General features: G+C 37.3%; 4 protein-coding genes and 1 pseudogene across 4 annotated transcripts; 3 read left to right on the forward strand and 2 right to left on the reverse strand.

Annotated features, from left to right (window-relative positions):
* Positions 1-2,453: 2,453 nt before the first annotated feature.
* Positions 2,454-4,081, forward strand: LOC106309240 (annotated as a pseudogene).
* A 213-nt stretch (positions 4,082-4,294) lies between these two features.
* Positions 4,295-5,623, forward strand: LOC106311897 (acyl-CoA--sterol O-acyltransferase 1-like). Its single transcript, XM_013749222.1, has one exon. The coding sequence runs from the start codon at positions 4,429-4,431 to the stop codon at positions 5,467-5,469; it is 1,041 nt and encodes a 346-aa protein (XP_013604676.1). The 5' UTR covers positions 4,295-4,428; the 3' UTR covers positions 5,470-5,623.
* On the reverse strand, positions 5,539-11,841 carry LOC106311896 (protein transport protein SEC31 homolog B-like). The gene is made up of 22 exons (XM_013749220.1): positions 11,411-11,841; positions 11,268-11,313; positions 11,042-11,164; positions 10,852-10,948; positions 10,720-10,756; positions 10,534-10,639; positions 10,390-10,447; positions 10,184-10,281; positions 9,984-10,103; positions 9,664-9,706; positions 9,454-9,575; positions 9,246-9,373; positions 8,598-9,150; positions 8,399-8,491; positions 8,045-8,230; positions 7,752-7,965; positions 7,617-7,672; positions 7,343-7,507; positions 6,771-6,902; positions 6,411-6,687; positions 6,010-6,248; positions 5,539-5,917 (listed from the first exon to the last, which is right to left on the reverse strand). Exons 1-22 carry the CDS (start codon positions 11,725-11,727, stop codon positions 5,828-5,830), a joined length of 3,300 nt encoding a protein of 1,099 aa, XP_013604674.1. The 5' UTR covers positions 11,728-11,841; the 3' UTR covers positions 5,539-5,827.
* An 806-nt stretch (positions 11,842-12,647) lies between these two features.
* Positions 12,648-16,434, reverse strand: LOC106312365 (ferrochelatase-2, chloroplastic). The gene is made up of 10 exons (XM_013749863.1): positions 16,146-16,434; positions 15,797-16,061; positions 15,561-15,704; positions 15,215-15,316; positions 14,838-14,941; positions 14,619-14,745; positions 14,205-14,357; positions 13,882-13,982; positions 13,586-13,787; positions 12,648-13,076 (listed from the first exon to the last, which is right to left on the reverse strand). Exons 1-10 carry the CDS (start codon positions 16,211-16,213, stop codon positions 12,855-12,857), a joined length of 1,488 nt encoding a protein of 495 aa, XP_013605317.1. The 5' UTR covers positions 16,214-16,434; the 3' UTR covers positions 12,648-12,854.
* Positions 16,435-18,885: 2,451 nt separating this feature from the next.
* On the forward strand, positions 18,886-21,352 carry LOC106312395 (uroporphyrinogen-III synthase, chloroplastic). Its single transcript, XM_013749908.1, has 9 exons — positions 18,886-19,130; positions 19,203-19,290; positions 19,356-19,422; positions 19,509-19,627; positions 19,934-20,029; positions 20,406-20,461; positions 20,588-20,673; positions 20,803-20,937; positions 21,054-21,352. Exons 1-9 carry the CDS (start codon positions 18,960-18,962, stop codon positions 21,109-21,111), a joined length of 876 nt encoding a protein of 291 aa, XP_013605362.1. The 5' UTR covers positions 18,886-18,959; the 3' UTR covers positions 21,112-21,352.

Here is a 21,352-nt window from a genome sequence, read left to right on the forward strand (position 1 = left end):
TTAAGCTGATGTTAGAGACTGCATATCCATGAATTGAGTCAGAGTTTATTCATCTTTGATATTGTCTTCCTTGTCGTTGGTTTTCCATCGGTAGTCTATGCTCGTCTTAGGTTTCAAGATTTGGTTTTTGGTGATCAGACTTCTATGCTCTCTTTCATAACTCAAAGACGGCTTCACAGTTTGCCGATTTCGTTTTGTCTTTCTTTTCCTATATGCTCTCTCATCTCGTTGCAGCTTTCATCGCTGCTCGCATCTCTGGTGTCTCTCAGTTTCGCCATGTTTGCCACTCTAAGTTTGGATAGTGCTTTATTTTTCGTGTATGCTTTGTGAGCTTGGAAGGTTATTTCTGGTCTCAAGCTTGGACTCTAGTTTCTCGATGATTGGCTTCTGTTCTCCCTCCTTCAGGTTGTTTTTCTTCTTCTTCTGTTTCCCTTGGTATAGGCGTGCAGAATTAGTTTTGGAGCTTTGGTCCCTTTTATCAAGAACGTTGTGGCTCTTCGCTGGCATGGATGCCTTGTATGTGCTTTTTTAGTTTATGAGGTGTTTCTCACCTCTTAGTTGGTAGTTGTGCTTTCGGTACTTTAGGCATATGTATTCATGCTTCGTGGTGGTTTTGGCCTTCTGGTGATTATTCTTTCTCCAACCCACTTTTTTGATTCTTTGCATTGGTGCTTGATCATGCTCTTTTGTGTTCGGGGATTACTTTATCTCAGATTTTTATCTTCCTATCATTTTCTAACCTCTATCTGTTCTGGCCAAAACACTATATAGTAAGGTGAAGTAAGTTAGTCTTTGTTCTTGATCTCTTTTCAACTCCGGACCTTTATTGTGTTAGTGTTATTATGACATTTTATTTTTCTCTGTGATTCAAGAGATTTTATGTTTAAATAATGTGTTTTGCTTTAGTTTTTTCTTATTAGTTTGGTTAATTTATGATTTTTAATTGCAAAATAAATATATAATTTGTAACTAAAATAATAGAAAATAGTAAAATTTTATGTTATTTTAGTTGTCAATAAATTAAATATTAAAATATATTTGTATTACTTTATTTATCTTTAATTTTAGTGATAAAAATAGATTATCAAACTTCATATGATGATGGTTAGTGCGAGAATGATTAAATAACAAAAATTCTCAGTTCAACACTACCTATCAAATTAAATCATATTCAAACTAATAGAAATGTCTGTCTTTTTGTCTTTTTTTATTTATTAATTTATCATAAATATGTGATTTTTTATTTAAGTTACATGGATAATTTTTTGATTAACAAAGTAGTGAATTTTCAAAGGAAATGGAAGAGGACACGTGGCAGCAAACCCCCCTGCCACTTGTCGGAAGAAGGGAAGAAGTCTACTTTATATATAAAGATTGTTTTATTAATGAGCTTATTTAATTGTTAGCATGGGGGCACACGTCTTTTCTTTTTCACACCGTCTGATTTACGGGTGTTTGGCTAACCATTCGGGTTCGGTTCGGATTTATTCGGATTTTGAGTTTTCAGGGTAAAATATTTCAGTTCCATTTGGGTATTTCTAAATTTCGGTTCGGGTTCGATTCAGATCTTTACGGGTTCGGTTCGGGTTCGGATAACCCATTTAATTTTTTTTAAAAAAATTAAATTCATTATATACTTTAAATAACTCAAAATCTATAAACAAAATAATATATTACCTAAAAATTTGAATAACATATGTCAAAATACCTAAAGTTAACATATAAATTGGTTTGGTTTGAATACTTGGATAGAGAATCAATAGATATTTCAAGTATTTTTGGTTTTTTGAGTATATTTTAGCTATCTTAGACATTTATTTTTGACTACTTGTATATATTTTCAAATATTTTTGATAACTTAAAAGTATCTTATATATTTTGGATGTTTTTAATATACATTAAACTAAAATAATTAATATATTTAGGTATATAAATCTATTTCGAATACATTCGGGTACCCAAAATACTTCGGTTCGGATCAGGTTCGATTCTCTAGATACCAAAATTTTGAACCCGTTCGGATATTTTAATCAATTTCAGTTCAGGTTTAATACTACTTTTTCGGATTCGAGTTCGGTTTGGTTCTTCGGATTCAGGTTTTTTTGTCCAGCTCTGGTCTGATCTTTGAATAGGCGTTACAACATTTGATTAGGTAAATTACTAAAGGAAAATAAGAAAACAGACGGGGCACAAGTACGTCGGCTCAAGGTTAGAGAATTTTTTAAAATATAATAAATTAAAAATAATAATAAACTATTTTTTGATGTATTTCTCATGATCTTGATAATATATATATTTAAATATTATATGCGACTTAATATGAAAAATTCAAGTTCAAAACCCTCACTAGTGACCTAAGAGCATCATTATCGCCCGTATCTAGAGGTATCTTATGTTTAATTTGATTTAAAAGAAAATCAAAAAGACAAATAAACCGAAGAGGCGTCTCTTAATTTGGCACCGGAAGAGCCGTCTCTTCGCCTTCCTCTCTTCCTCTCTGTCTCTCTCCACTCCCTCTCCCATGGCGGCTTCTTCTACCTTCTCCCTACGTTAGATCTCTGCAAACCGGGGCTTCCGGCGATGATCGTCAACTCCCTCCACCGCTGTCTCCGTCATCCATCGCTGGGTATCACGTGAGCTCCGGCGGATACATGCGCAGAGCTGTGTATCGCGAGCCAAATCAGCCTCTAACAATCAAAGAATTTCACATTCCCCGACCAAAAGTGAATGAGATTCTCATCAAAACCAAAGGTAATTAATTACATATATCCTCATGGCTTGATTCGTTTTGAAGTAATTAAAAAAAAAAACTTTTGATTTTTATTTTTCAATTTGGTATGTGGCAGCTTGTGGAGTATGCCACTCTGATCTACATGTGATGAAAGGAGAGATGCCATTCTCTAGTCCTTGTGCTATTGGTCATGAGATCACTGGTGAAGTCGTTGAACATGGTCCTCTTACTGATCACAAGATCGTCCAAAGGTTTCTCAAACTATTTTAAATTGGAATCATATTTTTTTCATATTACAAATCCTGAATGTCTCAAACCTTTTTTGTTTCAGATTTTCAATTGGTTCTCGTGTAGTTGGAGCTTTCATTATGCCATGTGGAACCTGTTCTTATTGTGCTAAGGTGAGGTGGAAAGTGTAGACCTTTCATTGGATTCTCAGTTTTTAGCTGATACTCTTTACTTGGATACAGGGCCATGATGATCTTTGTGAAGACTTCTTTGCTTATAATAGAGCTAAAGGAACTCTTTACGATGGTGAAACTCGTCTGTTTTTGTGTCATGATGGTAAAAAAGGTTAAATTTGATTAGGCTTTTGTGGCATGTTAGGGAGAAGCATGATTGTTTTACATTTCTTGCTTTCCGGCAGATTCACCGGTGTATATGTACGGTATGGGAGGGATGGCTGAGTACTGCATCACACCAGCTCATGGCTTAGCTCCTCTACCAGAGTCTCTGCCATTCTAGGCTGTGCTGTTTTTACAGCGTATGGTGCTATGGCTCATGCTGCTGAGATCCGTCGTGGAGATTCTATTGCTGTTATTGGAATCGGTGGTGTTGGCTCAAGGTATGTTACTTATATGTGTCATTGTTGTTTTATTACTTGATTTGGTATGACCAGAAACTAACCATCTTTGAGGTTGTTGCTTCAGTTGTTTGCAGATAGCGAGGGATTTTGGAGCCTCTGATATAATAGCTGTGGATGTCCAGGATGATAAATTGGAGAAGGCCAAGACTCTTGGTGCTACTTCTTGGCTAGAACCAAGACTCTCCCTAAAAGAACCAATCGCCATCAAGAAGTTTAACTGTCTAAGCAGTCCAAAAACAGAGATGGTGTTTCCCCAACTGCCATCTTGCGATCAGGAAACTGCTTCTCTAGTCATCATGTTGCAACAATTACAAAGAAGACGACGTAAAGAAATTTCTTCTCTGCTCATCATCTGGCAATGGCTCACAAAGTCATCAAACAAATTCTTTCGTTTTTATTTTTTATGTTTTTATTTTAAAATCAATGTTTAGAATGTTATCTTGTACTATGTTTTAAGAAGTTTAAGTTTAATAAAAAAAATAAAAAAAAATTGGTGTTTAACTTAATTTTTTTTTTTTAAGAACCCTTAAATTTTTGAATCTCTTAATCCAGTCTCTTAATTCACTTTTACAATTAAAAGTATTTAAAAAAATAAGAAAACCATTTAGGATCTGATAATGGAACTCTAATAATGCTCTTATGTTCCACTTGCCAGTTCTCCAATGTCAATTTCCTTTTCATTTTTTATTTTGAAAAAACCATGGAGACAATACTAGGGAACCCGTATAATATCAAGAAACGTGGTTCTGGTCGTTTCAGTGACACGTTTCTCCCTTTTAAAGTTCTCTCCTGATTTTAACAAGAGAAGAGAGTCCCGATTCTGAAAGAAGAGATGGTGGGGGCGTTGAGCCATGAAGCGAAGCGGTTGACTGAGGCGTGGGGTTCGGTGATGGTGTCCTTGTGTTACTGTTTCTGTGTTGGAAAATTGGTTGACAAGGGAGTCAAAAGGCTGATTCTGATGGCTCCAGTGATGATCCTTTTCTTTTTGGTTCCGCTCCATCTAACCACTGTGCATATGATCGGGACCACTGGTTTCTTCATCTCTTGGCTCGCCAACTTCAAGCTCTATCTATTTGCATTTCGAAACGGTCCTCTCTCCTCACCCACTCTCTCTCTCCCTATCTTCCTCCTCGTCTCCTGCTTCCCCATCAAGCTTCAGCAGCTTGGTAATGAATCTAAGCCAAAGCGGCACAGCGTGAGAGAAGGTTCTTTGTTTTATCTAGTGAAGGCACTTCCTTTGCTTCTAGTCATCCAATCATTCCGTTACACCCACCTCCTCCCCAACAAAGCCGTGCTTTTGCTCTATGGTTTCAACATGTATTTCTCCCTCGACCTCATGTTAGCGGTCACCGCATCCCTGGTACGAGCCGCATCCAGCCTTGAGCTGGAGCCTCAGTTCAACGAGCCATACCTCGCCACATCGCTTCAGGATTTCTGGGGCAAACGATGGAATCTGATGGTCAGTGAGATCTTGCGCCCGACCGTCTACGAGCCGGTGCTAAGGTTGTCGGTGCTCCCCAGGAAATGGGCATCCGCTCCTGCGGCGTTGGCCACGTTCGTGGTTTCGGGGATAATGCACGAGCTCATATTCTTCTACTTGGGGAGGTTGCGGCCGTCGTGGGGGCTGATGTCTTTCTTCCTCCTGCATGGAGTCTGCATCATGGCTGAGATCGCCCTCAAGAAGGCCATCAGAAGAAGATGGAGTCTTCCAACACCAGTGGCTCGGACTCTGACAATATTATTCGTCTTCGCCACTGGGATCTTCTTGTTCTTCCCGGAATTTCAGAGGTGCAAGATCGACCAAAAGGCCTTCGCTGAGTACGCAGCGGTAGGTACGTTTCTCAAGAAAAGCGTTCTAGGATACTCACGTTAGACACCTCTTTACTTCACTATTATTCATCCATAGATGCATGCTGTTTTTTAAATGATGTCAAATTTTATGTTTCAAATTTGACCAAAGCGTAAACATTAATAATTGTAACAATAAAGTATATAGCAAATTCGTAGAAAGAAAAAGAGACATAATATACTCGTCCGGTAAGGTAAAACCAAAAACAAGAGAATGTCAATCAAGCAATCTCATCTATCTTATCTATAGAACAAATGGGGTAATAAAAACAGACTGGAGCAGCAACTGCGTATTAAAAGAGAAAATTAAGAAAGTCAAAAATGAATCTGATACACGTCACACCTGTGGGTTTATAATTTGCCAAAACCCAGAAATGAGAAAATCACCGCACACTTTGCCTGGCCTTGATCATCCGCTTTAGCGTCGACAGCCAGAAGTTGCATTCATCCCATTCGCTTGTCGTCAGAAGTACCTGTTCCCAGAGTTGAAAAAAAACACTGTTTGCTTCTTTCGCTTTGCTAAAACACCAAATAGAAGTAACCATAGATCACTTCACTGACTCACCTGTAGCTGAAGGGCTGCACCGAAGTCATGAGTGTCCAGAGCATGGCAGAGCTGCGCGAGTTTGTCTGCAGCATTCTTGGAGATATCTCCGCTATTGAGTTTCACAAACAGAGCACCTAATTTTTTTGAGTTGTCTTCTATCTCACGCTTTTTGGAAGGATTTGCACGTGCGCCTCCCAGTGCTTCCGATGTTTCATTGTATAGCCTTGTCAAAGTTGCTACCACAGGTTTCTGGTGGGCTGGATCAGAGTTTACAAGTGACCATTTGAATTTAGGTCCGAAACAAAACAGAAATGGCATTTTCTATCTAATGGAGGTTTTTTTGTTTATAATCTAATCTGGTCTAATTCATATTTCAATTATAAGTTCCGAAATGCTCTAAATGGCACGTTGTAGAATACCTGGGACGTTGGAAGTATCTGCAGTCTGAACAGTTGGTGGCGGAGCTGCAGGGGCAGGGGTCGCCTGTTGCATTGGAGGACTTGCTGGTTGCACAGAACCTATAACAGATCTTGGAGCAACTCCTGGAGCTGACATAGGCGTAAATCCTATGGCTCCAGCTCCTGGAGCAACGGCTTGGGGCATCATTGGGTTAAGATTTTGCCCAACTTGTGAGGGGCCAGGAGGTACATATGAATTTGGAGCGGGGGGAACAGGGTATGCATTGTTGGATGATCCCTGATGACATAGATGTTAGCTTAGTTAAAACTAAAATTGCAGGAAGCATCAAAAAGAATGAGTCATAAAAAGGTTTCACATACTGTGAATGAATGAAAACCAACGGCTGGCTGCTGATATTGGTCTGCGTTTTTCAGTGCAGGGGGAGTTGAAGGAACAAAAGTGGTTCTCATGGATGGCTGAGCATTGCTTGCAGGAGCCGGAGGATAAGACGGCTGCATATACACACACACAAAGTCAACAAATTGGCCAATGAAGCCTATATATAAGAAACAAAACGCATCCCCATCACAAACGTTTTCACGACCTCTAGGCTATAGATTCTACACGATGGAACTGAAACAAAGGTCTACATGGACTTAAGCGGATGAAATGTTCGGTTTGAAGATTATGTTTTGTCATATAAACAGAACTATATAATCCATCCCGACAACATATGACTCAGAAATTCACACAAAAGAAGAGACCAGAGCACCACGTATATGATCTAGATTTCGTCTAGACTTGGATCAATACCCTATACATAACATAACAGAAACGGAAAAGTTCCTAATCTAGACATCTGAAAATTGCCAGATAAGGGTGACCATTAATGCATGATGGTCTCACGAAGTATGAGATAAAGGAAATGCAACAACGCCAAAACTTAAGAAACCTGCGGAGCTGGCTGAGCTTGGTGAGGCATAAACATGGTTGCTTGCTGCATCGTTGCATGTGAAGCCGAGGGGACATATCCTCCACCATAGGAATCAGTGTATGGTTGCCGATACTGATTATCATATGGGTTACTAAGAACGTTTGGTTGCGCCTGAGTTGGCTCCTAAACCACAGAAGAATAAAGGCTAAGCATGTTATCCGTAAAAGCTATGGATTCCACAGAGCTTCAAGCTCCGATGTAAAGATAGTTGCAGAGTATAAAAGAAAGAGACCTGATTATACGGTATGGTGCTTTGAAGCTTAGTGCCTGAAGCTGCAGTGTTAGTCTCTGCGGATGCAATATAAGATGGTAGTTTTGTCATCAGAATTCATTCTCTTAAAATGAACTAACACTACTGCATACGTACCAGGCTCTGCAGAAAGAGAAATACGGTCACGTAATATGGAAAGTTCAGGTGACAAGCCACCAGAATCAAGAACTTTCAAGTACTTCATTGCCGTTGTAAGAAGCCCTTGGCTAGCCAATATTTCAGCATAACTCTCAAATAGTTTACATAGAGATGCGCTGAACTTTTTGTTGCCAGTTGCCAAAGCAAGGACAAGAGTCTTCTCCATAAGATCCTATCAAAAGAAAAGGGCACAAGAATATGAGCGGAGGAGCCTAACTAATTATGCACAAAACATTGTAAGTGATACACACTTGAAGAAGCTCGGCATAAGATCTTCCATCGCGATCGTCTGCAAGGCTCCTCGACCAAATTTCTACTGTTCTGTCAACATTGCCTGCGCATATGTAGCAGAAAACTGCAGCCAAAGTGTTACCAGCAGCCATCAACTTTGAGGCAAGGACATCGCAAAGGCTGGCCCATTGTTCTCCTTGTGCAAACTGTTTGCCAATCAATATAAAAGCAGCATTCATTACAAAGTGGTTTTATAGTGGCCAAAACTAAGTAGCAGTTTCATGTATCACTTTACGTTGTTTGAAGAGCTAAAGTGAGAGGAGAATATATTTTGATCAAGTAAGACATGAGAAGCAAGAGTTTGACAAACTTACAGTACAGAGGAGAGCAAGAGTTTCTTTCCAGAACTTAAGTGACCTTGTATAGATAAGGCTCGTGAGATCGTTGTTCACCATCGCAGAAACAATCTGAAAACAGATTAACATACACTAGTTAAGAGGCTTTGCAACCATAAACAGGGATGTCGATTGTACTTGCCTACATATCAAGTTGAAAACGAATATATGTATATACCTTCATGTAAGGTGCACCACTCGTCTTCAAATATTTCTCACGAGTACTCTCCCACAATGCTGTACCACCAACATGAGCTATAACTAAAGCATCAGCCATCTTATTTGCAGATATACACTGATCCACCGCTTCATTGTAATTTCCAACAGCTAAAGCACGCTGGATGGCATCATCAAATACTTTGTCAGAACCTTCTTCCTCTTCTTCTGGTATTTCTTGAGTTTCTTCCACTTTGGCAGAAGAATCTGTGTCAGGAGGCATAAAATCTTTGGAGGATGTAGATACGGGTGTATCTGGTTTAGAAGGAAGGTTGTCGAAAAAGTCTTCTCCATTGTCCATAGCAAATGCAGCTGCCTCGTTAATTTTCACAGGCTCAGGTGCAGTATCCTCTAATCCAATGCCATTCAGATCTGACGAGAGCCCATTTACTGCATGATCCTCTTCCACAGAAGGTAAACTAAAGCCAAGATGGCTGATCAACTTTTCCCTTGTCGTTCCTTCCTCTTCGAACATGATTTTCAGCAAGCCCCATGCCTCTTTCTCCTCTTCGGATCTGCGAAATCAGTTAATTGAAAAAGAGAGAATTTAGTTGTCTTGTGACTTTGTTAAGGGCGAATATGAACATTTTCAATCACAAGGATGGCATACTCAGTCTCTTCAGATTTCTTCCCACATAAACTCTTTAGAGAAGTCTTATCTCCATTTTCTATGGCGGCTTCAAATTCAGAAGTTCGACTCACCAAACTCTGTTCAGTTACCAGGCTGTGCAAAAAAACCTGAGCATGACATTTAGTCAAAAAAAAAAGTGACGAAGAAAAGGGTATAGCAGAAGATAGCATCACTACAAAATACCTACCTCAGACGGAATGCTTGAGGACCCCTTCGGAGGCGCCTTTGCGTGAAACGATACAAGTTTTCCCCCAAATCCAAAAGATGAACCAACCGGGCGCTTATACCATTTTGGTGCTCTTAAAGGAGCTGCATGAAGATGATTATAAGAAGTGATGTAAGTTCTGGTGCTATTCTATCCTCCCAACATATAAATGCTAAAAATAATTGACATTACCAGTACTGAAATTATTCTCTTCAGCACCATAGCGACTGCAACCCTGCAACATAGCGTTGAACATATTTTCAAATTATCAAAGGGAGATCAATACTCCAACATGTTTTGCTAGTAAGGTAATTCTCAAACCTAAAGTGCATAAGACTGAACACTTAACATTTAATCACCAGTAAAGACACAAAAAATCTACAATAATACTGGGAAAGAAAAACAGTCAATAAGGCTGAATTCACAGGTTCGTTTTCTAATACGCGTCGTAAGTCAATTTTCATCTACAACAGAACAATGTACAAATATTGAAGGGCAAACTACCAAGATACCTCGATATTATAGATGCCAATTTTCCCGTCAAATGAAGATGCAGATATAACTCCAGGTATCTTTGGGTACCAATGAACATCAAAATTCCAATTGTTGCCAGCAGGTAACTCAGCCACAATCTGATAATAGTTGGAACAAGTTCACTCAAAATGACGTTTAGCTACCAAATATGCATCTTTCATCAGTTCCTGATCCATACCTCTGCTGTATTAGTGTCCCAGCAAATAGTTCGGTTGTCCTTAGCACAGGTAAGAAGATATGAGCTGTCACTCGGACACCACTCCATTGCAATCACACCTGTAAGATAAGAAGCGTCACCACTAGGGAGAATGAAGACAACAGGACTATGAGACGACAAAAAGACTGTTAAACAGCGTGTTCATAGCAAATGGTTTGGAAAAATACCTTTTTGGTGTCCAGTAAACTCGCGCACAGGTGACATTGTGTTCCTCATGTCCCAGAGCTGATTATGTATTACCTTACGTTACTAAAACGAACCAAAACGTGAAGAAACTATATGAAGCAAGGGCATTATATGATTCCCATTACCTTGAGAGTAGGTGAGCTGTCGTCATCTGATGCAACCATAATCTGAGTAGCAATGTCAGGGTTCCATTGTAAAACCGAGCACCGGCGACGAACTGAATCTGCAAAGCTGTTGATTGATAATGTCAAGATCAAGGTTTCTGTATAGAGCGGCTCACTAATATCACTTTTGAGAAACTGTATACTTACTTAATAATAGGCTTCTGCTTCCTCAAGTCCCATATCGCTGCGCGAAACAAACACACAGAAAGAAAAAAAAGTCAACGAAGAGCAGAAGCAGAACAAGAGTATGAAGTGGTAATCAACCCGTAAAAATCTCACCAGTAGTCCCATTGTAGGAGGTAGATGCTAATATCTGTTGGACTTTTCTATTCCACGATATAAATGAGATTTCGCCTTGCGTGGCGGAACCACTACCCTGCATAAAGTTTTTAAGATGCTCTAGGATTCCACTCAAACAAATTAAAAGGTTCACATGAGTTGTAAGAGAGCTGGTGGTTTGTTTTTTTACCTTTAGAAGTGGAAAATGAGAAGGCTCCGAAGGCTTAGCTAAATCCCAAATGCAAATTTCGCCATCATCAGCCGCAGAGGCGAGTAGATTTGGGGCGATTGCATTAAACTCAAGACCACGAACCTGAATTAACAGAGACAGGTGGCACGCACACATCAAATGAGGAGTGTTAAAACCGCAAGATGATTCTGTAAAAAAAAAAAGAAAAAGAAAATAACAAACTCACGGGTCCTTTGTGAACCGATAGATGTCCAACGAGTGCGGACTGGGAGCTGCAACAATGTTCCGGTTAGACTAATCCGACGTGGCGATCAATTCAATTTGAACAAGGGCTCATAAGAAAATATTAATGATCGAAAAAGCACCCACCCGATTAAAGAGAGAGGATTCCACAGATCTATATTTCCATCGACAAGCCCGCCGGCGATAAGGCCCAACGAGAATTGCTCGGATCCAGATCCATTTTTGCCCCACGCGAGTCTGTGGAACCGCTCCGAGCTGGGGATTTCCCCGACCAGCGTCAAGTCGCGATCGTCGGACTGGAAATCGAGCTTGAAGATCTCGAGATTGGCGGAAGAGCTGAAGGACAGGTCCACGGCTCCGGCCATGGTTCCGGCGGCCATGTAAGGAGCATCGGGAGCAAGCGCCACGGAGGCGGATCTGCCCACCCCCTTGATGCAAGCCATGATAGAATAATTGGGATCGGGGAGGAAGAAGATTGATGGGATTAGTGTGTGAAGCTGTGACGTTGTGATTTGGGGTCTGATGGAAAAGGAGTTACCATTAGAGCATGATGAATGGCGATGACGAACAAAATATATATATATCTAAGCTACTTTAAATCAAGGGAGATTAGACCATGATTAACCGGGTTTTTAGGATAGTTTCCGTTAAGAACCGTTTCTTAGCTTTTAACTAAAAAAAAATTAAAAACCGGTTCTTAAATAAGAAGTATAAAAGTCGGTTTTTAGCAGAAAAGTGCTTGGCTTAATCATGCTCTTAGAATCTATAACCATAAAAAAAATTATAATTCAACATATAACTTATATGGTTAAAATATGCAATACATTTTTATGTAATATTATAATATCTATTTTAAAATAATTTCAACCTTTGATTCATTTTTTATTTTTATTCTTTTGTAGTATATCTATTCCTAAACAATCTCAATCTTTATTCATTTTTATTTTTCATTTTTTCTCTTTTCTTCTTTTCTTTTCTCATTTTATTTGATCTATATTTTTTTTTTTATCTTTCAAACACATTGCCGGATAAAACCAAAAGCTTGCGATAACTCTAGGCCAAGTTCTTACCGCAGCTGATCAGATATGTCGACTGGACTCGCAAATATCCTGGCCAGCAGACAGTTGACATGCCCTAATTCAAATCAGGACAAGAAACACAGGCCACTAGGATTTACTCCGACATGCCCTTATTGAAATTACAAAACGGTAATCCGACCACGCGACAACGAACTGGCCAACTAGTTAGTGTTTTTTTTTAGTTTAAACCAAACTAACTTCGAACTGATCTTAGGGATGATAATTCTTAGGCCAAAAGCTATCCAGGATCATTTACACATGCTTATCGGCAATGGTTTTATGAAGATGCCCTTAATGTCGTAATTATTAGACAAATTCAACAAATCTGCTTATCTGCAAAGATCTTATGAAGATATCAAGTACTTAACGTCAACATTTTAAGACAGAAAAAGAGAGTTTTAATAACACAGCAGGTCTTATTCCGCAAGTGAAATCACAGTCTTAGACTCTTGGATAGCTTTGTAATAGATAAGAAGATTGTCTGTTCTTTACTAAGATGAAGGCAGAATGCCCCACTGATGCAGAAACCCTTTTCCGGTGGTTACTTCTAGAACCAAGAGTGCGAGCACTGCCAACATTGCTGCTCTTCCGTTCCATGTTTCTGCACTTCGGGTCCATCCCCATTCCCACATCGTCACTGGAGCTGGCAATTCCCTCCTCTGTGAATCATACGTCGCCAATAGTTCTTCAACACTCCCCAGCGGTACTAACGACTGCACAAGATAAACCACACCATACACTTCAATGGGTCGGCTATACATATTAAAGCATAAAATTTTCCGTCAGTGTACCCCCAACTTTATGTAGACTATCTGTTTTTTTAGGTGGAAATATTTTCACTCTGCCTTGACGCATACATTTAAAACATTAAGTTCGCATTTCCAGAACATCCACTTACTTATGTAAAACACTATTTGATAATGGTAAATGAAAACACAAAAGTTTTGCATGGAGTTGCAATTTATGTTTTCGATTACAGAAAAAATGTTTATAGAACATTAAAACTTTGTTGTTTCATCCCAAACATCATACGGTAATATAACGTCGTCATGGTAAAATAACAATCAACCCCATTTTAAGCCTACCGATGCTCAACTAATGTTATATATGGCTGAGAAAATACTTCCCGCTAAGGAGTTTGGGGACCCATGAACCAAACGAAGTGTAGATAACAGCTTCTTTTGTTGAGCTAGAGTACATAAAAGACTAATAAGAGTGTTACCTGTCGAGCTTCAAGGTTTGAGACTGCCATAGCTCCAACATATGGAAGACTTTCCACAACAGCATCTGCTAAGTCAGATATAAACAGAGGCTCTGTTCCTAGCGCAGGCACTCGGCCCCAATTTTTGATACCAGATTTCAAAGCCAACTCTTTATACTCAACATCTATCTCTTCCAGAGTTTCAATGTGCTCGCTCACAAAGCTGTTATATTTAAGAACAAACTGAAGTTTCAATTAACCAAAAGAAACGAATAATAAAAAGTGACAGGATTTGCACAAGAAATACCCCTTTTTACCTTATGGGTACAGCCAGAAGATTTTCAACACCTTTTTTACCAAGTTCAGTGATGGCTTCCTCCGTGTATGGTTTCAGCCATTCCACAGGTCCAACTCTGCTCTGTTGGAAATGTTATGCAAAATAATAAGACAACATAACGGGTGAAATTTGAACAAACAGCTATAGTTTCAAAACGCAGCCAATAATTCCCATAGAACAAAAACCAGTGACAGTATTAATGAGAAAGTTTTACAAGATAGCTTACCAAAAAATATTTGTATTATTCCCCAGATCACATAGATAGTTTAACATTGATAAAATAATCAATAAATGAAAAAAGACCTGATAAGCGAGCGTGTAAGCGTTGGTTATACTTCTCTTGTCTAATTCTTCCATTATCAGATCGACGCATTCTTCCATCTCTGCCTTGTACGGATCACCAGCTTCTTCAACATATGCAAGAGGCACGCCATGTGCACTGAAAAATATTACAACCTGTAACATATATTTTTGGTTTGAAGGTCGTCTTAGGATAGTTGAATAAATTGGCAGCAACCAGAGAGCTACACAAGATTTAAAAATTCTTTCTTCCACTAGAGAAAAAATTTAACACAAGGGGAACAGACACAGATCTAAGAAAAGAGATAAACACAAGAAGAATTCAGGAAAAAATGTTTGCAACGGATTGTGAAAATAGCATAGCGAAGCGAACTGAAAAAAAATAATATAATGACTAGAAGTGGAGAGATTTTCGACCTGACTAGGGAAATCAAATTTTCCCAGCTCGTTTTGGATTAAGTTTGCCATTGCCTTTATATATCCCTCCCGCTGATACCATGATGGTATAACAGTATGCTGCATGTTCACAAGATACTCGTCCTCTCTGTATATAGTGAGTAAATAAAAAAAAGGTTAAAATAATCAGTAAGATATGGTCATGGCATGCTAAACCACGTACAAGATGTGTAGTCTCACCGGAATATTCTCTCCAAGAGTCTTAGGCTTGAGCCACTAGTCGATATCGAAAATTGGGGATAGAGTGGTAGGACAACAAGTTTTGTAATTCCATCTGTTTTTATCTGCAAGAAGAGAAAAAATAATAATGAGTAAGAATCACAAGGTAAGAGATTGTTTAAGGAATAGACAAATACACCCAGGGAGGAGTAGCAATGGCTTTTATTAGTTCCTTTTGCGTTTACATATCAAACTATTGTGTTCATATTCAAAAGAGAAGAACACCATTGTTTTCAACATAGTCCAAATAATGTTTGATAAAAAAGGAAAAATGCAAAGGCAAAGAAAACAAATTGGGTTTGAAAGGATCAAGATACATAGGACCATATTGAAGATACCTGTTCAATGGCTTCCTCAGTGAATGGATGCCAATAACGCATGCCAACATATACCTTTGCTGGGACGTTTTTTTCCGAAAGGCATTTACTTAATTCTTCAGCCTGATGAACAAAAGGAGCAAGCTAAATACGTAACAGAACCAAGAATCATAAAAGAATTTATATATGCGCAGGGATCAATTATACATTTTGCAGAATCTCAATAACGTTCTTCTACTCTTAAAATTTAGATCTCCCACACAAGGCAAGAGAGTTACAAATGTAAAGAAAAATCAAAACCTTGGTAAGGCCAAAATTCGTTGGATAGAAACATCAATTGACTGCAGTCAACAGAGAGAAACTTCACCTGTGCATCAGTGATGTGGCGAAGAGGAGAACCACCACCAATTGACGCGTAACCTTCCTTGCTTTTAGGTGCCCTTGCAACGGATATGAACTGTGCCAACGGCTTCTGAAGAAACTGGAACAAGGGCGGCAATCTTATAATGTCCTGCCGATTAAAACCCAGGGATCAGCTATTGAGCATTACTCAAAAACAATACAATACAGACCAGAGCTGAGTAAAAACTAAAAAGATAATACCGGGTCTGCAAAGAGGTTAAACAAGAAGGGTTGCACATCGTCCAGAGTCTCGGGGCCTCCAAGGTTCAATAACAGCACTCCTATTTTCTCATCACCACTGACTACCGCTGAGGATGATGAAATGCTTTTTGAGGTCACCACCGCTCTCAAAGGCAACGAATGTTTCCCAAGCAGCCGGAGTGGCGAAGTAGCAAACACCTCACTAGGTGATCTTGAGTACTGCAGCACAGATCTCTGTGAATCGTGACTCGTTTGTGGCAACAGTCTGCAAACATCAAGATTAGCCTATTCATCTAACGGTTTTAACAAGAAGAATTTGATTCCTAGTTGAAGGGAGGGGGGAACTTACGGACGAGGACGAAACGTTGAGTAGGAACGGGAAGACGAAGCAGATGCACTCATGGCTGGGCAGTTCATTGCGATTGAACTTGAAGAAAGGATTTGAAAGTAGAAAAGCAAACTAATGGATTCTCATGGATTGTTTCGTTCTCCTCCACTCTGGGAGAAAGGAAGACAGCGTTCTCTTGTTTTCCAGATTTTTTTGCCTTCAGTGATACAGTTCTGATAAAATGAATGGCTTGAGGACGGATGACCACACGCGTCGACGACACAAGGCTGATAAGTTTTTCTCGACCAGATTGGTTTCAAGGAATAATTTGATAGATATCTTTTGAAATAAATTTTTTGAGAAATATCTTATTTATTATTTTATTTTTTTGTGTGCACGTATCTTGTTTATGATTTAAAAATTTTAAATATACTTTTCATTTTTTTCTTAAAATCTACATTTTGTTATATATGTATTTGATCTCTTTTTTTTTCAACAAAGTATTTGATCTCTATACACACCAAATTTCCTCTATTTAAGTTAATAACGGACGTTTGACAAAAAAAAAATTAATAAAGGATGTTAAGTGCAATTTTCTAAATCACATCCTAATTTAAAAGTTAAAACTCTAAACTAGGTAGTAATCCGCGCTATGCGCGGAGTTAAATAATTTATTAAATTATTTATTGAATGTTGTATTAAGAGATTTGTTGTATATATAGTTTTTTTGAGATGAACATTTATATATTCGTTTGGATTCAGTTAATCTATTCCGGATTTTTAGGGTTAGAAATTTAAATTGTATTCGGATATTTACAAATTTTGGTTTGGATTTGATTCGAATCATTGCGGGGTCGGTTCGGATTTGAGTTCGGATACCCATTTTAATTATGTATTTTTTAACAAAAATCCAATATACTTAATATTAGAAAAAAATAATATAAAACATAAAAAAATTAAATTAATGTAAGACTAAATAATTAAATTTACATAAAATTAGTTCAATTTAAATATTTGGATGGTGAACAAATAAATATGTATATGTTTTCTTTTGCTACATTCAAAACCCAAAAGAAAAAAAAAACAAATCGATGAAGAAGATGAAACTGTGGAAAAAGGAAGCAAATAAAAAAATTAGTTGATTGAAAGTTATATTAAGAATAAAAACAGTTTAAATTGTCCTACGATATAGGAGTTGTAGATGATATGTTCGCTTTTGACGTGGTGATTTTAGAAAATCTAGGGATTTGAAATTTTACAGTTTCAAAAAATTAAAGATGTAAAAGGTTTTACGGTTAGAGAGTTTTTGTTTTTTTTTTTTCTTTACATTTCAAATCACATGCCATTTGTCAATTTTTGATTCGTTATGCGACTTGCGATTTAGTATATAAAAGATAGAAATAAATAATAGGATATAATCTAAATATTTTACTTGATCCAATCTTTAATATATAGAATCTTTTCAAACTTACTATTTTCTGAATTAGATAGATGTCTATACTATTATTTGAAAATTGAATTTGCTTAATTGTCATGTTATCCATGATTTTAGGTATTTTGATTATCTGTCATGTTTTTATGATTTTGATTAATGAGTCATCAATTTAAATTTTTACAAATATTTGAGCTTTATAAAATAAATAGAAATAAATAGAAGGATATAATTCTTAATAATTTACTTGATTCAATCTTTAATAAATAGAATCTTTTCAAAATTACTATTTTATGAATTTGACTTATATATAGTAGATATATATCATAACTCATATATTGTATTCTTTTTTAATTTATACTTTTTATATAATTATAAGATGAACTAGGTTTTTCACGCTCACATCCGGACTTATAACTATAAATATTTATTAGCATATGCATTAGAAATTTTAAAACCATCATGATAATTATTTTGTTATGTTTTTAAATCATTTTTGTTTTTTACAATATTTTATTTTTCTCTTCCGTTTTTATTTATTAAACACTGTGTATCGGATATGCAATAAAGTAAAGTGAAAAGGTAAATCGTCATCCTTTTAACATCTGTTATCTCTGTAAATTATATCTTTATACACGAAACATGAAACTCTAAAAACAATTACGAAAAACAAAACTAAAATAAAAGCATAGTCAATAAAAATAAACAAAATATTAAGAGTTTATGATAACTTACAAGAAATATTTAAAATAAAAGAATTGAGAAAATGATACTATATTTTTTTATTTTACTCTATAAATATGTACATATACTTATCTTACTATTTATATATTTTATTTCTATGATATATATCTAACAAAACATTATAGTCATTGGTAATTAAGTGTATCTCTTTGTACATAAGTCACTTTTTCTTTTGACAACTTTTTATAGTTAATTAATACATTTATGCAAGATCAATTATAATGAATAAACATAATTATTTATTAAAGGTAGTAATGTATTAAGATAATTACTATAATGTAATAAAATTTATGTTATTTTTTCGATTATCAACCGATCACAAGTTCTCTATTATTTTTTATCAACAAATTATTTTACCAAATTTATTATAAATTTTAATTATATACGAAACTTAGTTACCGTAAATAATATTTAGATGATAGATGATATCATTCTGCGATATCGCGGAAAGTCATCTAGTATACATATATTTGTTTATATAGATTTGGAATAAAGAGAACACAATTATCCCATGTATTTTCTTTTTGTTCATAATAAATATTTATCTATGGTTTAGTTTGTGGTATATGAGTAAATTAGATTTGATAGAGTTGGACGGGTTCGGGCAGCGGAGTTGAGCCTCACTTGAAAATTGAAATCCCAATCCAGCCTCCCTTTGAATGGCGTCGCTTCTGTCTCCTTCCCCTCTCTTATCTCTTCAACCACCTCATCATTCCCTCAAAAAGGGGGTTCCTTGTCTCGTTCGAGATTCATTGTCTTCCTCCAATTCGATTCCCCAGGTGGTTGTTACCCGAGAGAGTGGGAAGAACAAACAAATCATCAAAGCCTTGGTATGCATTTTCACTGATTAATGTATTCGTAATCATAGCCGATTTAGCTAATAGAGAGAGTTTCAATCGCAGGAGAAACGTGGGATTTCATCTTTAGAGCTCCCACTGATTCAACATGCTCGCGGACCTGATTTCGATCGCCTTCCTTCTCTACTAACTGGTAGACTTAATTCATGGTTTTTGCAGTCAATTAGATTTGTCTTTATATGTTCTTTTGTTTGGTAGATAAGAGCTTTGACTGGATCATCATAACCTCTCCACAGGCAGCTTCTGTCTTTCTCGAGGCGTGGAAGTAAGTAAGCCTTGCTTTGTGATTTTGTAAGTTTGAACACTTGTCCACATTATCCTTTTCCCCCTCCCTTTGTCTCGATTCCTTAGGGCAGCTTGCTCTCCAAAAGTGAAAGTAGGTGTAGTCGGAGCTGGAACTGCCCGTATCTTTGATGAGCCACTGCAAGCTTCACAAGGAGCGCTTCATCTTGCCTTTACACCATCTAAAGGTTCCATGACCCTTTTTCTTCAATTCTTTTTATCTGTGTAATCTTCAAACATCTACATTATCATCATTTTATATGATTCTTTGGCGTGACTGTGGAGGATATCTATCACCTATGCATGCCCTTGTCATTGTTTCTTCGTAGGAACCAAATAACATATTTAGCTTTCTGAGTTAGTGATCAAAACTAACTTTATCTTGTATGGCATGTCTCTTCATCAATGTTTATGTTTTCTAATTGGGGTTGCGTCTATCAACTCAGTACTATATATTTATATTACACTTTGCTTGTCCTTTCTCTTTGTTTCAGCAACTGGTAAAGTCTTGGCTTCAGAGCTTCCAGACAATGTGGGCAAAACTTCTTCTGTCTTATACCCGGCTTCTCTAAAAGCAAGCAATGAGATTGGTGTGTGTTTTGATTTCTTAATTCCGCTGAGCTTATTGCGTTATATCCATATTGAGTTCAAATATTCGGGACTGTATAATAAAAATAGAATAGACTAGGCAGTTGGAGAATACCATGCTAAGTATTGCGTTTAACTAAAATGAAAAAAAATCCTTGTTGAAGATGTGTAGTTATAATATTTCTATCAATAGGAAATGGATTAGTGAATGATTATTTTTTGACTTTGGTATTTTAAAAGTTTTTAAAAACTGTCGTATGTTGGCGAGCAACCCGATTAGAAATATGTGACTATAAACTTAGTTTAGCCTATAATTATAATTTAAACTCCATGACTAAAACAGCTTAATCTGCTTTCTGTTCTGCATATGAATCTTAGAGGAAGGATTGTCCAGGCGTGGGTTTGACGTTCTGAGGCTGAATACATACACAACAGTGAGCAGTTTTTTTGTTTTGTTTTGGTTTAGCCAACATTTATATATGGGTTCTCGCTTCTCAGTCCCTTGTATGTGGTTATTTGAAGATGCACCATAACAGTTTCTTTGTTTTTATGTATGCTAGGTTCCTGTGCAAAGTGTAGATGCGACGCTTCTGCAACAGGCATTGTCTGCGCCTGTTCTTTCTGTAGGTTCACCTTCTGCAATCCGGTAAGCTTCTTTAAATCAAATGTCATTCTATAGTAATAGTCATGAGCGGCTGAGCGCAATGTTGTTACCGGTCACTGGTATAAATATCTTTGGGTTTAGTCCAGTCATTTACTTGTATTTTTTTGCAAGGGCCTGGATGAATTTGATTCAAAACGAGAAGCAGTGGAGTAATAATGTTGCCTGCATAGGAGAGACAACTGCTTCAGCTGCAAGACGACTAGGATTTAAAAAGGTTTACCACCCGGAGCAACCAGGGCTTGAAGGGTAAAACCTCTTATTAAGTTGGAACATTGTCAACTAATTGAGTCATCTTGTTACATAACCAGGCAAATTAAGTCGTGCAGCCACTTGAATTTTCCATGGGTTTATGTGTGTGGCAGATGGGTCGACAGCATCATGGAAGCTCTAACCGCTCACGAAGAATTACACAGATTTTAAGCAACTCTAGCAGCAGGAACTGAGTCACACTCATTCCACCCACTCATAAACTGGACTTATGGTGGACTGTGAACTGGGACACCTGCTTGTAAGTTAGATGACTTGAAAAATAACCAAATGATGGTGTTGATAATATTCCTCAGCCCCTTTGGCAGCTTTTGTAAGGTAAAAAGGTGTATATTTTTGTTTGGAATACTAACTTCTTGAACTATCTAAAAAACAGTGATAGTACCAAAGCAAA

Source organism: Brassica oleracea, chromosome C8 (assembly GCF_000695525.1).
Source record: "Brassica oleracea var. oleracea cultivar TO1000 chromosome C8, BOL, whole genome shotgun sequence".
Classification (NCBI taxonomy): Eukaryota; Viridiplantae; Streptophyta; class Magnoliopsida; order Brassicales; family Brassicaceae; genus Brassica; species Brassica oleracea.

Coding starts and splice junctions, on each gene's coding strand:
- LOC106311897 (XM_013749222.1), top strand. CDS start 4,429: ATGGTGGGGGCGTTGAGCCATGAAGCGAAGCGGTTGACTGAGGCGTGG.
- LOC106311896 (XM_013749220.1), bottom strand. CDS start 11,727: ATGGCTTGCATCAAGGGGGTGGGCAGATCCGCCTCCGTGGCGCTTGCT. Junction 10,640..10,719: donor AAGCAGAAGCCTATTATTAA/GTAAGTATACAG, acceptor ATCAATCAACAG/CTTTGCAGATTCAGTTCGTC. Junction 8,492..8,597: donor GTGGTGCACCTTACATGAAG/GTATATACATAT, acceptor ATCTGTTTTCAG/ATTGTTTCTGCGATGGTGAA.
- LOC106312365 (XM_013749863.1), bottom strand. CDS start 16,213: ATGAACTGCCCAGCCATGAGTGCATCTGCTTCGTCTTCCCGTTCCTAC. Junction 15,317..15,560: donor GCCACATCACTGATGCACAG/GTGAAGTTTCTC, acceptor TTTGTTCATCAG/GCTGAAGAATTAAGTAAATG. Junction 13,983..14,204: donor CTTACACGCTCGCTTATCAG/GTCTTTTTTCAT, acceptor CATTTCCAACAG/AGCAGAGTTGGACCTGTGGA.
- LOC106312395 (XM_013749908.1), top strand. CDS start 18,960: ATGGCGTCGCTTCTGTCTCCTTCCCCTCTCTTATCTCTTCAACCACCT. Junction 19,628..19,933: donor TGCCTTTACACCATCTAAAG/GTTCCATGACCC, acceptor TCTTTGTTTCAG/CAACTGGTAAAGTCTTGGCT. Junction 20,938..21,053: donor GAGCAACCAGGGCTTGAAGG/GTAAAACCTCTT, acceptor TGTGTGTGGCAG/ATGGGTCGACAGCATCATGG.